The 16,951-nt window shown below is 30.7% G+C and overlaps 2 protein-coding genes across 2 annotated transcripts; both read right to left on the bottom strand.

The window, feature by feature from the left end:
• Positions 1-3,745, bottom strand: LOC123225920 (alpha carbonic anhydrase 7-like). Its single transcript, XM_044650282.1, has 4 exons — positions 3,730-3,745; positions 1,018-1,235; positions 182-291; positions 1-81 (listed from the first exon to the last, which is right to left on the bottom strand). The coding sequence occupies exons 1-4, from the start codon at positions 3,743-3,745 to the stop codon at positions 15-17; spliced, it is 411 nt and encodes a 136-aa protein (XP_044506217.1). The 3' UTR covers positions 1-14.
• Positions 3,746-4,811: 1,066 nt separating this feature from the next.
• LOC123214740 (alpha carbonic anhydrase 7-like) lies at positions 4,812-7,231 on the bottom strand. The gene is made up of 7 exons (XM_044634709.1): positions 6,923-7,231; positions 6,590-6,807; positions 5,757-5,866; positions 5,548-5,662; positions 5,304-5,468; positions 5,169-5,222; positions 4,812-5,067 (listed from the first exon to the last, which is right to left on the bottom strand). The coding sequence occupies exons 1-7, from the start codon at positions 7,014-7,016 to the stop codon at positions 4,984-4,986; spliced, it is 840 nt and encodes a 279-aa protein (XP_044490644.1). The 5' UTR covers positions 7,017-7,231; the 3' UTR covers positions 4,812-4,983.
• Between the last annotated feature and the right edge of the window lie 9,720 nt (positions 7,232-16,951).

Raw genomic sequence — 16,951 nt, 5'->3', positions numbered from 1 at the left:
TTCTATGAACCATGTTAAAGCAGTCCAATGACAGCTACTTTGTCAATGTTTCTATGAACCATGTGTAACTCCAAGTCATTCCTAACATTTTAGTGAAACAATTAGCACATCAATTAAAGGGCTCTTTAATCTTTTTTCTTATTTTTTAATGAAAGGAAACTAATTATGCATAATTATTTACCTTTGGCCATTGATGGTATGCTCGGAAGGTGAGTGCCAGTGGACTTGATCAAGCATGTAATCAGTGCCGTTCACCTTTACGGTTCCAGCATTGTTATCTGACCATTTCAACTGCGTTCACAAAGCAAAATCAATAAGACTATGTTATTTAATCAATAATATGAATTCATTTGTTTGATTAAAATTATTAATGTATAATTATCAAACATAATAAGGATCTATAAAAGGGGAATATTTTAAAATCATTCATCTAGATATTTCATCAAAGAAGACAACCAGATAATCATTCAATTAACGTTATGTGAGCCAACAAGAGTACTTTTGTTCAATGTGTTGGCTAATATAGTTTAGAGATGTGATTATTTTTTTAACTCTTCAAAATTCAAATAAAAAATAATATGTACAAATAAATTATACAAATTGAGATAATAGTGGATGATTGTGTGATATAATTGTATGCTTTTTCTCATACTTTAAAATCACTCTTCTTAATGACAAATACTTTAAAATCACTCATTTATAAGTTACCATATTGTATAAAAGAATTTATACAATTTGGTTGAATTAATAGTATCGCTTTTAAAATTTGGTTATTTCAAATTTTCCCATAAAAAATTTGACCCCAAACCAGCTCCCACGTGCCGGATGATCTGGGGCTGGCTTCTTCAAGAAAAAGGTGGGAGGTCTTCTGTGAAGCTGATTTGCTGTGTTGGAACTGTGAGATTGTAGAATGTTTGGGCAAATGTTTGTTCTAGAAAGAGAATTTAATTTGAGCAAATCTTGTATGGAGTTACATGCAATCTGTTGAGATAAAGTAACTGATAAAATATTACTTACAGAAATATCATGGCCTCGATTTCTAAGAATAGCATTGCAAGGCTTGTAGTTTGTCTCTAAATCTCCTGACTTGGAGATCTCTTTCACTCTTTCACTGATTATATCAATAGGAGATTGCATGGTTCCAGTTTTACATGCTGACCATTCCGGCTTGAGATCTCCCCAGTGTGCTGGTCCCTTCTCACTACCTTCTGCGTATTCGTACTCTCTCACTTGCTCTGCATATTATTTTTTTTCATCAAATTATATCTCTTCCTGCAGAAACAAAATATCGCAAAGAGAAAACAAGCTAACACATCATGTGTTGATTGATTAAGCATCAAATATTACCTACTACTTGCGCTGCTACTGATATTGAGTGCGAACAAAGATTTGGAAAGAAAATAGGTGATAGTTACCCCAACGACCTAATGATACTGTCAAAGGATCAACTAAAAGTAAATTACTATATCTCCCCCAAACAAGGAAAACCACAAATTCTCTTCTTTGAATCCTTTTATTTCTCTAACTTAAATTGCAATTTCTTTAAAAAAAAAAATAATTTTAAAAGGGGTAAGTATAAAAGGTTTTTTTTTTTAAATAAAAAATGCTAAATGACTATTTATCACCTAAAGTTTGATAAAATGACAAATTCTTACCTTTTATGTTTCAAAAGTTGATTTTTCACTCATTTGATAATTATTTAAACAAAAATTCGTTGTATTTTATATAAAATTATCTTGAAAATTTTATTTATTTGCATAATCTCAATCAATCAATCAGAACATAATTTCGTTAATTACTCATACTCTTATTGATTGATTGATTGAGAAAATCATGATCTAATTAATTCATTATTGATCTAATTGATTGATTGAGAATATGCTAATATTATTAAATAAAATTTTTAACTTACTTATTTTAATTTTAATTTTAATTAAAAATAATAAAAAATATACTAATATAAACATAGATAGAAATGTCAATGACGTATAATTTTATATTTGTAAAAAATTAAAATTTTTAAAAATATTGGAGAGTGTTAATGCAAAATTTAAAGGGGTTTTTGAAATTTCAATAAAGTGTAGGTATTTTTGAAAATTTTAAAATTATAATATGCCCCTCAATAGATTCAAATATAATAATTATACCCCAACAAACTAAACAATATGCAACAAATTAGATATGTTAATGTCACATTACAAATTATTGGGGTTAAGATATTTTTAAAATACATGAGGGGGTGAAATAATAATTTCTAAAACAAGATGGGGAGAAAATATCCATTTGCCTCTAGTAATTTTAAAAAATGACTTGACACCCCCTAATACTTAACACTATTCACATTTAGCCTAACAAGGGTATTATTGAAATTTTTTAAATCTCTAGGATAAAATGACAATTAATTATACATTTATTATAATTTCAGATAAAATGACATAAATAATACCTACTAATGGTTGAATTTGTTAGATGAGTGAGAAATTGACCTTTTAAAACTTTTATGGTAGTAACTACTTGTTTCATCAAACTTTGTTAGGAAATAGATAATTTATTTCACAATTCATTTCAAGTATTGTAATAAAGTTCTCTTTATCTGTGTTCTTCGTAATTTTAATTTTCTTCAAAAAAGTTATGGTTTTTGATATGCTTGTTTAGTGTCTAATCTCATATTTCAGCACTAAGGTTGCATGATTCAAATTGAATCGTGCCATTTTAGAATATTATAAAATGCCAAAGGACTATTTCCCACCCAAGGTTTAGTGAAAGGATAGATTCTTATCTATTAATTTTCAAAAACCCAAATACCCACATGTTAGTTAAAATTTACTATTTAAATTAAGGGTAAAATGGTTATTTAGCTAAAAATATTAAAAAACTAAAAAATTATCATATTTTGCCTCCATAAGTTTAAAAACTAACATTCCCCCCCACCCAAGGTTTGAAAATTCGCCATTCCCCCCTAGTGTTTGGAATTTTTTTCTAGTTTCTTTCGATGAGCTTCTTTGTCGTTGTCTCCATCTTTGTCAATCTATTTCTCCCAGCACTCACTCCCTCTCCCTCCAAACGTCGTCAATTTTCACTGTTGACGACTAACAACTTTAAAACCCATGAGTAGGTTTCAACCCTAATGACGATCGATGACAGATGATATTGGGGAGACCCAATGTCGACGAAAGAGACACTGGGGAGATGAATTGCGCGACAAAAGAGACATCAGAGGGACAAATCATGCGATGAAAAAGACACCAAGGAGACGAATCATTGGACGTCTTTAGAGAGATGAATAGCACGATGACAATGCTGAAGAGATGCTTCTACTCGTGGTTGAGATCCGTCTACCTTCTTCTTTGGTCGTTGACGGAAGATTAATGGTGAAGGCTAGCTTTGCTCGCCGGAAGAAACTGGAAAAAAATTACAAACTCTAGTGGGGAATGGAAAATTTTCAAACCTTGGGTGAGGGGAAATGTTATTTGTAAACCTAGGGGGGCAAAATATGATAATTTTTTAGTTTTTAAAATATTTTTAGCTAAATAACCATTTTACCCTTAATTTCAATAGTGAATTTTAACTGATGGGTGGGTATTTAGGTTTTTGAAAGTTAATAGATGAGAATCTGTCATTTCACTAAACCTTGGGTGGGAAATAGTCCTTTGGCCATTATAAAATTTAAAAAAAAATACATAAACTTGCCGGAAGAGATGCTTCTACTTGTGGTTGAGATCTGTCTACCTTCTTCTTTGGCCATTGACGGAAGATTAATGGTAAAGGCTAGCTTTGCTCGTCCGAAGAAACTGGAAAAAAAATTACAAACCCTAAGGGGGAATGGAAAATTTTCAAACCTTGGGTGAGGGGAAATGTTATTTTTAAACCTAGGGGGGCAAAATATGATAATTTTTTAGTTTTTAAAATATTTTTAGTTAAATAACCATTTTACCCTTAATTTCAATAGTGAATTTTAACTGATAGATGGATATTTGAGTTTTTGAAAGTTAATAAATGAGAATCTGTCTTTTTACTAAACCTTGGGTGGGAAATAGTCCTTTGGCCATTATAAAATTAAAAAAAAATACATAAACTTAAATTAATTATAGGTTAACAAATTTTGACTTCGAGTCTCTTTATCTTCTTCAAGTTATTATGAGATTTTGATAAGGACAAAATGAACTCGCAAAGAACAACGAATCTTTGAGTGACCATATGTGGCTGTCCTTATAGGTACTACCGTACTATTAAACTTTGAAGTTGAAAGGCTAGCTTGATTTTGGTTAACAATTGAATTCCCGATCACCAAAACCTTAAAAAAAGTCCTGGAAATTTCAAAAAGTGGTAAACAGATTTGAAACGTGTTATGATATTACATACATTCAAAACTTGTTTTCAAGCTTACAATAATAACATATTCATAGCTTGAGTTTGGCAAATTTGGTCGATCACTTGATATAGTACTCAAAAGTTACACATCTACGGATAAAAATAAAAGAATAAATAATAATGTATGACAGGATTCGTAGCTTCACATAGATATAATGCATTATTATATATAGTGTGTCTTCTATGGCCCAAAAATATTTTCCGGGCGGTATTTTCTGGAAAGTAAAGAGCGTTTTGTTTTATATTTGCTTATGTTATTATTTGCGGATTCGGTTTCTTATGGTAATTGAGTTACTTCTTGTGAGATTATTTCTCATGAAGGGAGTAGCTACTTTTTAATCTCCTTTATCTAAAGGATGACATTTAATTGCTGTAATTATGATGTGCTGTAATTAGCCATACTCTTTGATATTTGGTCTGTGTGGGTAAAACAAAGGAAATAAAAAGAAGAAAAAGAAATGTCATACACTTGGTTATTCTATAGCCACCCTAATCATGGCTAATACAATGCTGCAGCCTGCATGTAAATTTGGAACGTTGTTTCTCATTATACATTCTTATTTCTATAAAATGAGAAGTGGTTAACGTCCAAACTCTGCAATCTCCTCCCAGTTAGTTAGTAGTAGGGTTTGGAAAATATAATTCTATTTGTCGATCATTGATCGGCTGCAATGGCCTCGCATTCATCTCTGCATACTGCAAATTTTGTTCATCATACAACATCAGAATAATTCATTGCTTAGTCAAAGATATAATTGTCAAACATAGCCTTAAAATCAGAGTAGTTAGTTACTTACATCATGGACAGCGTTTCGAAGTGCCCTAATTTGGCCCACCGAGACAGTGTCTATCTGGGATCTCCATTAAAACAGACATAAGCTTTTCATTTCTGATTAGAAAATAAGAAGAAAATCACATTGATTTACACTTACCTCTCTGATGATTGTCCAAATTACGCCTTCAGTGCAAGGAGGAGTAGTTAGTGAACCCTTGTACCTAAAATATTTTCTGCCACCCAGGTTGATATCGTTTGGATTAATTATGCCCACGTCTCTCTCTTCCAGTTTATCCGCCATGGACGTTATAGTGTTTATCAACTGATAATCAATTGTTCAAAAATCAAGAGAATGAGAACAGAAGATATCAACAAAATAAAATTACGTAAAAGTCTTTTACCTTAGAAAGGAAAGGATCCGGGGCGCCAATCTTGTAAAGCAGTCCAATTACAGTAATTTTGTTTGTAGCGTTAGGGTCAATGCTTGTATGAACCATGTGTAACTCCAAGTCATACCTAACATTTTAGTTAAACAATAAACATATAAATTAAAGCCTCCTTGATGTTTATTTTTCCTTATGAAAGGTAATAATTATACAAGATTATTTACCTGCAGCCGTTGATCGTATGCTCAGAAGGTGAGTGCCAATGAGCATGATCAAGCACGTAATCGGCGCCGCTCACCCTTAGGGTTCCGGCTTTGTAATCTAACCATTTTAGCTGCATTTGCAAAGCAAAAACAATACGACTATATTATTTAATCAATAACATATATTCATTTATTAGTTTGATTAAAATAATTAAAATATAATTATCGTACAATTGTCATAAACAATAATGGTCCACAAAAAAAGAATATATTTCATTAAAGAAAACAATTAGATATTCATCCAATCAACGTTATGTGAATGAACAAGAGTATTTTTGTTCAATGTGTTAGTTAATGTAGTTTAGAGTTTATTATTTTTTTAAGCCTTTAAAATTCGGTTTTTTTATATATTCCCCATAAAATATATGACCCCAAATTCAATTATTCGTTTACTAACCCATGTGCAGGATGCTCTTAGTCTGGCCCTTTTTAGGAAAAAGCCGGGAGGTCTTCTCTTAAGCCGATTCGCTGCGTAGGAACTATAATTGGAAATTTTAAATTCATCAACTTTTACAAAGCTAACATCGGCTCTTAAAGGTAGTTTGAGTGATTCCTACCACAAGAGTTTGGGTTCAAATACTACCACATTTCAATATTAAACCCTTAATTTACGATAATTTCACCTATTTGATTTGACACAAGAAAGATTTTTGGTTGAAAAAAAAAGGTCTTCTGTAAGATTGTAGAGTGTTTGGGCAGATGTTTGTTCTTGAAAGAGAGTTCAATTTGAGCAGATCATCTATAAAGTTACTCGCAATATGTTGAGTTTAAAGAGCTGATAAATTATTACTTACTGAAATATCATGGCCTCGATTTCTAAGAGTGGCATTACAAGGCTTGTAGTTTGTCTTTAAATTTTCTGATTTGAAGATCACTTTCACTCTTCCAATCTTCATATCAACAGGAGATTGCATGGTTCCAATTTTACAGGCTGACCATTCCTTCTTCAGATCTCCCCAGTGTGCTGGTCCCTTCTCACCATCTTCTGAGTAATCGAACTCTCTCTCATCCTCTGCATCATATTTTTTTTTACATCAAATTAAATCTCTTCGTACAGAAACAAAATATGGCAAAGAGAAAAACAAGCTAATAAATCATGCGTTAATTGATTATGCATTAATTATTACCAACTTCTTGCGCTGTGACTGATATTGAGTGTGAACAAAGAAGCACAAAGATCAGAAAACAAGAGATAAAGATGGGTTTGCTTTGATTCTTCATGTTCTAGAAGCCGAACGTGCAGAAGAAGCTAACAATGGCAGGTGTGAGAAATGCTGATTCTTTTTCAGATATGGCGATACCTCTTACACACACACGCGCGCATATATATAGCTGGATGATAGAGACAAAACACTGAATTTCCTGCAAGTTTCTAGGATTCCAAAACCCTTCGTAGGACACAAACTAAAAATTATTTGCAGGGATTTGAAGAATTAGAATAATTTGTGTATTTAATTAGTAGAGAATTGTAATACAATTATATTATAGCCAAATAAGAAATTAGAATTCTTAAAAAGAGAAATACAGAAATTACAGTTAATTACAATCAAATAAAGGAAAATGTATATCCATAGGAATATTCATTTAACAGTTTTTAGGAAAGAAAAGGAGCAATAGAAATTAATCAGGCAACGCTGTTGAACAAATATTTAACTAATTATTTCCTAGTTGGTATAATTATGTCGATTCAGATGGTTGTTTTTAATATTTCATCTTAATTTGGGAAATTGATATTTCAGTTTGCCAGCCCGTTCCTAATTTTAATTTCGGCCTAACCCTTTTTCTAAATCAGTTTTGGAAAGAAAATTTGTGACAAAGTTACATCAAACCGTTGAGATAATCAGTTAAAACTAAGTTACCATGTTTCACCTAAATATGGAAAACCAGTAATTCTCACCTTTGAATCCTTTTATGTCTCACTGAAATTGCAATTTCTTTGAAAAAAATAATTTTAAAAGGGTATAAAAAGTTATGTCAGCTTTTTAAATTAAAAAAACCAACGGACTACTTCCCACCCAACGTTTAATGAAATGATAAATTCTCATTTTTTAAATTTTAAGAAATTAATTTTTCACTTGTTGAATTGTTAAAAAGTTACAAACCTACATAATATATGAAAATAGTAATATTTTTTTTAAGATTAAGCAAGGTAAATGAATAAAATTTGAACTGAGTGGATAAGTTTTTAGTCTCTTTTTATATAGTTTACCTTAAAGAAAACTTCTGAAAAATAAGTTTTGTTTTTCAAATACATGCTTGGTGTAAATGAATGTTTATCCTTCTGCAAGGTTTCTATCAAACTCTCTTTAACATATATAACTTGGATGCATTAGCTGAATTGAAAGGATTCTCATTTGTAATTGCCAAACATATTTAAAATTCTAACTACAAGACAAACCAGAGAAAAAAATTTAATACAAGGAAACAACCAAGAAAGGCATAGTTTACTGTGGTTCAACTTTTGGCTTTATAATATGATAATATATATATTTATTTTGTTTTACCATATGAGTTTCTTATGTATTTAATAAAATTAAATCTTAATATATGACATGCTTAGTGACTAGCGAGGGTGGGTAAATTCTTAGGGGATAAGAAAAGACAAAGAAATGAGCCACACACGTTTTCAGATGTAGGCAAACAACATGAAGACATCCAAGAAATATCTAGACACGGGTACATGAAAGCCCACACCTACTTCAAAGTACATGTGTTAAATATGCAGATCGAATTATCCTTGCCTAAACTTTCCACACTCACCTTAAGCGCATGTGTCTTGCCGAATTTTCGGTGCTTGCATTTTAATAGTGTAGAAGTAATTAATATGGATTAGTTATGAATCATTCTTGTTAATGTTACGTATAAAGATCGAATCATCCATTTTCCTAAACCTTCCACCCACTCTTTTGTCTTTAACAAAATAAGGTCATTTTGTCACTTTAATTAATGAACCTAATAAACAAAACCTAATTCATCGCCCTTTAGTCATAATTTGAAATCCATCTCTTATTCACCATGCAACCCACATGTGTCAACATTAAGGTGTTTTAGGGTTCCTCTATAACCAATTATAGTATTTCCCTAAAATTAGGTAAGCTTAAAGAGGGGATTCTTGAGTTGTTTTTGTTTAGATTGTTTTTCACTACAAGCATGGATGGTATTTTGTGTGTTTTGTTATTTGAAATATTACTAGTTATGTGATTATGCATTCTTATATTTGTACTTTATTTTGTGCTTTCAAATCTATTGTAAGATTTTTATATTTGCACTTTATTTTGTACTTTGTTACTAGTTAAGATTCTGGCATTACTTAAAATACTATCTTCATCTTCTAAGACAATTGCCAAGTTTAAGTTTTGGATAATTGATTATGTGATAATCATTTCTTACATCACTTAAAAAAAATAATCTATAATCAAGTGTTTGTTTAGCATAATTTATAATTATTAGATTATGATCATAAAAATATTTGATTATATGATAATCAATTTATTATTATTAGATTATGAATAATCAGAATTCATATTAAGTTATTGCAAACTAAATTTTAATAAATTATCATATTAAGTTATGTTTTTCCTATTCAACCTAATTTGTTATTATTTTACTCTATTTTTTGCATACAGTAACAGAGAATTAACGTCAATTATAATAAAGAAAAGAAAATAAATTTAAAAAATTCATCAATTATGAAAACTAAAAACGGATATAATATGAATATAACAAATTTGATGATAGAAGGGAAATTTTTAAATTTATCAAGGAATATAAGTGAAAATGTAAAAAAATCATTTAAACCAACAATCCAATTGAAAAAAGAAAGTTAATATTACTAACTTATAGATTATGAGTTTAATAAGTTAAAATTTAATTATAATACACGATTAAATTATTCATATAAATTATCTTAAAAATATAATAATTGATTTTAATTGATGAAAATTAAAAAATTATATTCTTTCGTATCTCTAATCACACCCTGCTTGATAATGGAATCAAGTGGCCTGACCCAAGCAAGGTGTAACTTGGCCATTGGGCCATAAAATTGCAGGATCGATTGTTCCCTACACAAATATTGATTCGGGGAGCACAGATTGAACATTATAGCATTCATTTCAACTAAGTAAATCATCATCTTATCTTACCAGAAAATTCGCTATTAGGTTTCTTCTAAATTCCAACCCACCTTCATTGTATCCACTGTCCTTCAATATGTAAGTAGCTCTAGCCTCTAGCTGAATACACATTGAACATATATGTTATCTCTTGCAAGAGCCAGTTTTAGATATATTTCTAAGAAGGCCACGAAGTTGGTATGTTTGTCGATGCTTCTGCTGGTTTTGATGGCTGAATTGGGTTGCGCCATGAATAATAAGAGGATGGTGATGACTAAAGTTGAAGTTAACTCTAGAAGCTTAAAGATCAGCAGGGAACTGCATACATATTAATATGTTATAATCCCATCCTTTTTTTCAATTAAGAAAAATATTCTTATATTATTCTGATTTTTGTTGTTATTTGTTTTGGCCTATGTCCTCTTACAATTCTTCAATCTTAAAACAAATATAAATAAAATTATGATATATGATTATATGGTGTAAAATAATAATTAAATATAGACAGTTGGATGTTATTTAATTTTTAAAAAAATACTAAATTACATAATAATATAATAATATTACTATTATCCAAATTAGTAGTTTAAATGTAACGTAGTATTATTTTTATTTTTAACAAGCCGAGAACGTAACCAAAGTATATTGTATTCTCAAGTTTCTATTTCTTAATTTTGAAAATCTCATTTACCTACTCATAAATGATTAAAGTTAACGAAACTCTAATCTTTTAAAATTTTATCTTATTTTCCCCCTTAAATTTTAAAAACTAACAATTTTCTCCCTTAAGCCAAGTTTGAAAAAATCATATTTCCCCTTTAGGGTTTAGTTTCAATATCCGACCATTTTCTTTGGTGTTATCGTCAGTCATCTCTCCCTCTTGACCATGCCCCTTTCTTCGACAGTTTGTCTCAATGAGACCCTAACCCCATATGACATCAAAGGGAAGAGGAATCATCGAAAAGGAGAGATAGTTGGTGATGATATCAGTAGAAAGTGATCAGATATTGAAATTAAACCCTAGAAAAGGTAATATGATTTTTTTCAAACTTAGTTTAGGAGAAAAATGTTAATTTTTTAAATTTAGAGAGAGAAAATAAAATAAAATTTTAGTTTATTTTTAATATTATATATAAAATAATAATTTTACTTTAAAATTAATTAATTTAACCGTTTATAAAATAATAACTAAAATTTTTAAAGTTAAATAATGGAAATTTAAGAGAATATTGGGAATAAGTCCTTTGGCCTTTTTAATATAATCATGTGAATGAACATTTATTCTTACTGCCACAGTGTACATCCAATTTGTCAATAATTTCAACTTGAACGAAACAAAAACCAGACAATTGCTTAAATTCCCACCTCAGGTTAGTTAATAATCTATTGGAAAAACCAACTACCATGCTGGTTCTAAAAACGGTGGGGTGCCCATGACCCAGTTCACCCTGTTCGCCTCATAGGTTCCTCCACAATCTAAGTTAATTAATGACCCACATTTTAGTCTCTCGAGTTGCATGCGAACCTACCTTTAGCCGTTAATTATATTTTAATCAAAAGGCAAATTCATTTTGTCCTACCACTATAGAAATCTTCTTGGACCCATAGATTTGAAAACTTTTAAACTAACTACTCTTTGTGGTGGTTTATTTTATAGCCCAAATGACTATTTCCCGCCCTGAACCTTAATAAAATGATAATGTTTTACCTTTAGAAAGTCCAATTTTTTGCATGTCTATCAATTCTATTGATAAAAACCACTATGCAAAAAAATAAAACAGTTATTAAAAATTTAGGGAAAAGGACTATTTCCCACCTATTTTTTAGCCCTATCTCAAACGCATACCCACGGGAGATGAAAAGTCACTTTTTCCACCTATGACCAAACTACAGTCCAATTTTTCAGTTAAGGGCAAGGGGTAAAATCGTTGTTTTACTATTAAACCCTAAAACTTTAAAATTTCATCATTTCCCCCTCCAGATTTTAAAAACTAACACCTCAACTCATCCTCAAAGTTTAAAAAGTTTAGATTTCACCCCTAGGGTTTGCTTCCTTCTCCGGCCACCACCGACAGTCGACGCATTCCACCGATCTCCCATCTCCAACTACAAATGATGACGAAGGACGACCCTTCATCGCCTAGTTCTGGACGACGAAGTGTCACCCAGATCTGGAAGAACATACGTTCGTCGTCTTTCGTTGTGGCGTCTGGACGACGCGATGAGTGAAGAAGAGAGACCGTGGCATGGCGTTAGGGTGGAGTGACGAAGAGAGACCTCTTCGTCGCACGGTGGTGCGACGAAGGGATCTCTGTCTCTTCGTCGCATCATGCGACGAGGAGATGAAGATCTTTTGTTGCACCACTGTCGTCGCACTAGGAGAAGGAGGAGGTTGGTGACGATGCCAGAGACGACGTCGGGAGATGAAGTTGAAGAATGGGCGTGAAACTACTAGTTTTGAAAGTTATGGGGGCCGCTGCATTTTGAAAAATATGGAAACCCTAGGTTTGGGGGTGAAAATGTTAGTTTTCAAAGTTTAAAAACTTTAGGTAAGGTGAAATGTTAGTTTCTAAAACCTAAGGAGGGTGAAGGAAAAACTCTCACGTTAATTTTGGGATGAATTTGACAGATTAAATTGAGGGATATTTTTGTTATTTCATCTAATAAGGGTAAAATCGATATTTTATTCTTATACAAATAGATATCATCCATATTAACGGCTCATGGGTGGAAAAAGTAGATTTTCATCTGTCGTGGATGACATTTTAAGAACGTATCAAAAATTGGATGGGAAATAGTCCTTCTCCCAAAAATTTATAATCAAATCAAATGGTTTATTTTGACAAAATTGAGGGACGGACGAGAAATTAAACATTTTAAACATAAAGGGTAAGAAATTTTTGCTTCATCAAAGTTTTAGGGGGCTAAAATTATTGACATTAAAATATGAAATCTTGCTTGCAAGATAATTTATGCGTATTTTATAATATTCAAGAGTAGAAATTTTGAGTATATTAATTCTTGTTACCTAGAGTTAAAATTTAGATTTTAGGACCGTTTTGAATTTTGATGATGCCTATGTCTTTGCATTTTGTTTAGGAAATCATAAATTGGTTTTGAAAATTTTTATTTTAAGTGTTTGCCAAAATATACAATTTATGAAACAGTTTTTGAAGGAAAATGATCCAGCAGATACAGCTTTAAGCATTTACCTCTAACCTAAATAGTCAAAGATATTAAATCCATTCAGAAGGATACGATTGTTAACTAGCTATGACTTAGGTGTAAAAATAGTTAAGAACGAAGCATGCATAACTTAGTTTACATGTTATTCAGTAATTACGGAGGCCCTACCTGTATTATTTAGGATATAAATTATTATTAATTTGTTTATGAACATGTTATCAAGTTTTGGATAAAGTTTTAAGAGCAGATAACGATACTGACACTTATTGACTTTGCTTGCATAAATCACCTAAAATTATTCACATTTGAATAGAAGAAGGCATCATGATATATTGGTCAAATCACTATTTCCCACCCAAGGTTTGATGAGAGCCTACTTTCCATCCATTAACTATCAAAAATTCAAATATCCTCTTATCTATTAAATTTCACTGTAATTATCAAGGGTAAAATTATTATTTAATAAAAATATTTAAAAAATTAAAAATTTATCACATTTTCACCCCATAGATTTAAAAACTAACAAATTCTTTCACCCAAAATTTGAAAAATTTACATTTTCCCTTAGAATTTTTTCAGCACACTGTCGACAACTAAAGAAGATGGCGACGACGGTGTTCTCCCTCCCTCTTGGCTTCTCTCTCAACTGTGCTCTATTTTTTACCATTATTGATAGACAAAATCCGTCGATAAAGATGAATCACGTCTTTGTTTAGAGACGAAGATATGTCTTTGTTGATTGTTTTTCTAAGTTAGTGATGGTCGAAAATAGAATGGGAAAAAGAGAAAAGTTGGGAGGGAGGGAGAACACGGTCATTGCCACTACCGACAATTGGCAACAGTGATTGGAAAAACCTTAGAGAAAAGTATTCATTTTTTAAACTTTGAATAGGGATATTTGTTAGATTTTTAAACCGGAAGGGATATATGATAAACTTTTAGTTTTTTTAAATATTTTAAATAACAATTTTACTCTTGATAATAATAATAAAATTTAACAGACATATAAATATTTAGATTTTTTATAATTAATGGATGACAAGTAGGTTTGCACCAACCTTGGGAGGGACACAGTCATTTGGCCTAATGTATTTAGAAGGGTAAACAGTAAGATACCGCTAGTGTGAGTGACCATTTACATGAATATTTGTGTCAAAGAAAATATGCAGCAGATTGTTTTGTAGTCATACTTTTGTCATAGAGATGGGACCTTCAAATTGATTCAATGAAAAAAAAGTCAAAAGTAGAAACTTTGTGGGGACTCATTTGCAGTGACTGTGAGAGAAGTCATCTTCTACCTAACTGCATTTCTTAATAATTCCAGGGCCAGTCTCAGTTTCTGCAGGAACTGTTTCCAATCTGGCGCATTATCGTCAAATGTTATGAGATAGTGATTTCTTGTTCACAAAACTGAGATCCCTATTGGTATTTTTATAGACAGTTGCCTCTGAATGATTGTTTGGAACAATGGAAACGAGAAATTTAAGCTCATGATATTAAGCGAAAAAGTTTTCAAGAAAATGATTCTAAGAATTTGGCTTGACATATTCATGATAAATTAATGCTAATACGCATTTTTGCATTTCTCTAATCAAATACTTAACAAATTCTTAACAGGAGCAGGCTCTTATAGCTCTATTCTAATATACTCTTTTTTTCATAGACTCTCGTGCCAAAAGAAACCTAAAATTATGGAGAGTAGTAAACGACCATATAACAAAAAACAAAACATGGAAGTATCCAAGAACAAAAAGTTATAGACACATTTATTTATTATTAAATAAGTTTCTGATGAAGTGATAATTAAATGTTGGAAATGCAATGAATAATGCTTTAAGCCGTCACTAGTTAATCCTACTTGTTAAATAGTTCATTAGAACAGCAAGGTGTATCTAATGGGTGCATTTTTTCAGCATTTAATCAAGGGACGGGGACCCATTTCACCATTTTTTAAATCCTTATATCTTTTTTTTTTTTTGGTACCCTAGGGAGTATTCTACTTTACATGTTGTAGAGGAAAGGAATATGAACACATTTACTTTCAACTTCATTGTTCCAAAGATATATAGTATTTCTATATATTCTCAGATTTTCAGATCATTGGGTACCTTGCTTGCCAAACCCAGAAGCTCTTTGATGGATTAAAACCAAATATCCAATAACCCTTTAGACAGATTTAAATACAAAAGATTGTTCAAGAGGGACCCAAGACACGAAAGGGCAGACACAAGATAAAGTAGGAGTTTTATTAGAAGGTGATCAATAATATTAAGTTATCTTTTATTTTTTTCTTAGAGTTGTCCCCAATGCCCATAAAAAGTAGCAGAATATTTAGCGCTCTGTTGTTCCGGATTCGGCGGGTTGAATTAGAATCTTCAGTCTTTATAGGATATCTAATCTTCAAGTTTGGAATTTCCATATAATCCGTTATTTTGGTTTCGAGAATCGATGTTCATAATCCATGTATGTAATGTAACCTTTTGTAGCCACTAAAGAACTTTCTCTATCCTTTCTATCTTGCCAATTCAGCTTGGTTAATGAATAAAGGAATATCACAGTTAGAAACTTAAGAAACATATCAGAAGAGAAATTTTGATAGCAATTGATACAAATAAAGCTATTAATAAACTAATAGTTTAGAAAATACCTAGATGGGAGAGTTTGAATAAAGTAATATATGATTTAGAGATAACAACGAGGTGAGTAGAAGTCAAATACCTTAATCTTTGTCTTTATCTTCAAAAAGAAAACCTTCATTACAAAAAAAAAAATTAGCATTAGTGAAAATATTATCACGAACATATATATATATATAAAATCATTATAAATACTATATTCGTAATTTTAAAAACCAATTATTTATATTCTTATTAAAATTAAATAAATTTATAACTTCGATGAAAGGAAAATAATAATTACAAATTTATTTTCTATCATTAAAAAGTTATAGTAATAGAAAAATTCTCGTTGTCATATGTTGGTATAACTTTTCCCATTCAAAGTATTAATGACGATAATATTTTTAATAAAAAAAGTTATAATAACAGATGATAATGAGATTTTTTTCGTTATTAAAACTTTAAAAAAATGAGAGATTGACTTTTAAGGAATATTTTTCCCTTAATTAAAGTTATAAATTTATTTAGTTTTAATAACAATAAAAATAATTAATTGCTAAAATAATAGTTATAATAACCAAATAAATTATTTTTCTCTCATTGATTTTAATTTTTTTGTTGTGTTTGTTTTACTTTTATTATGGTAATGATGAAGAATCTCCTTTCCCTCTTTGTGGGAAAATTTTTTCTCTTCTTCCTCTCCTATTCCTGCTGGAAAATTATAAAATATTTATTAGGTTTTAAGATATATTTGTAATAATTCAAAACTTAAGGATGAATCAGGAAAGAGACGGGTCAAAGATATATATCTCCATTCTCATCCCATTCTCGATTATGAAGATTTTAGCAATTTCAGTTTTTATCTGGGAATTGTCTCTTTATTTAAGGAACGGTGGGTTGAAGACCTGGTTTTTTAATTAAATTGTCATCTCTACTATGATTAACTAAATAATCTATCATTTATTATTTTTATGCAAAATTTTTAGAAGTATAGAACTTCACACATTAATGAACCGTGATTTAAATTTGACACTGTTGGCTTCATATCAACTGGCTTTATATGGTGAGTAAATAAGTATGTTATAAACAAATCAAACCGAAACCTCAAGCGAGGAGCCAGAGGACAAACAAAGCCCCCCTTAGCAAAACATCCAATACAACGACACCACAAGAAGGTTCACAAGCTCAACCCATAAATACAAACTCTTAAACACACCTTCTCTTGCAAATCTATTTT

The sequence above is a fragment of the Mangifera indica genome, chromosome 1, assembly GCF_011075055.1.
Source record: "Mangifera indica cultivar Alphonso chromosome 1, CATAS_Mindica_2.1, whole genome shotgun sequence".
In the NCBI taxonomy this organism is placed as follows: domain Eukaryota; kingdom Viridiplantae; phylum Streptophyta; class Magnoliopsida; order Sapindales; family Anacardiaceae; genus Mangifera; species Mangifera indica.
Note: the sequence above shows the minus strand (reverse complement) of the source record. Positions and strands in the feature narration are given on the sequence as shown.

What these genes read in the sequence shown, in the direction of transcription:
- LOC123225920 (XM_044650282.1), bottom strand. An exon ending in ATCGAGGCCATGATATTTCT is followed by an intron (nt 292 to 1,017) that starts GTAAGTAATATT and finishes TTGTGAACGCAG; the next exon opens with TTGAAATGGTCAGATAACAA. An exon ending in CATACCATCAATGGCCAAAG is followed by an intron (nt 82 to 181) that starts GTAAATAATTAT and finishes CTAAAATGTTAG; the next exon opens with GAATGACTTGGAGTTACACA.
- LOC123214740 (XM_044634709.1), bottom strand. Translation starts at nt 7,016, where the DNA reads ATGAAGAATCAAAGCAAACCCATCTTTATCTCTTGTTTTCTGATCTTT. An exon ending in ATCGAGGCCATGATATTTCA is followed by an intron (nt 5,867 to 6,589) that starts GTAAGTAATAAT and finishes TTGCAAATGCAG; the next exon opens with CTAAAATGGTTAGATTACAA. An exon ending in CATACGATCAACGGCTGCAG is followed by an intron (nt 5,663 to 5,756) that starts GTAAATAATCTT and finishes CTAAAATGTTAG; the next exon opens with GTATGACTTGGAGTTACACA.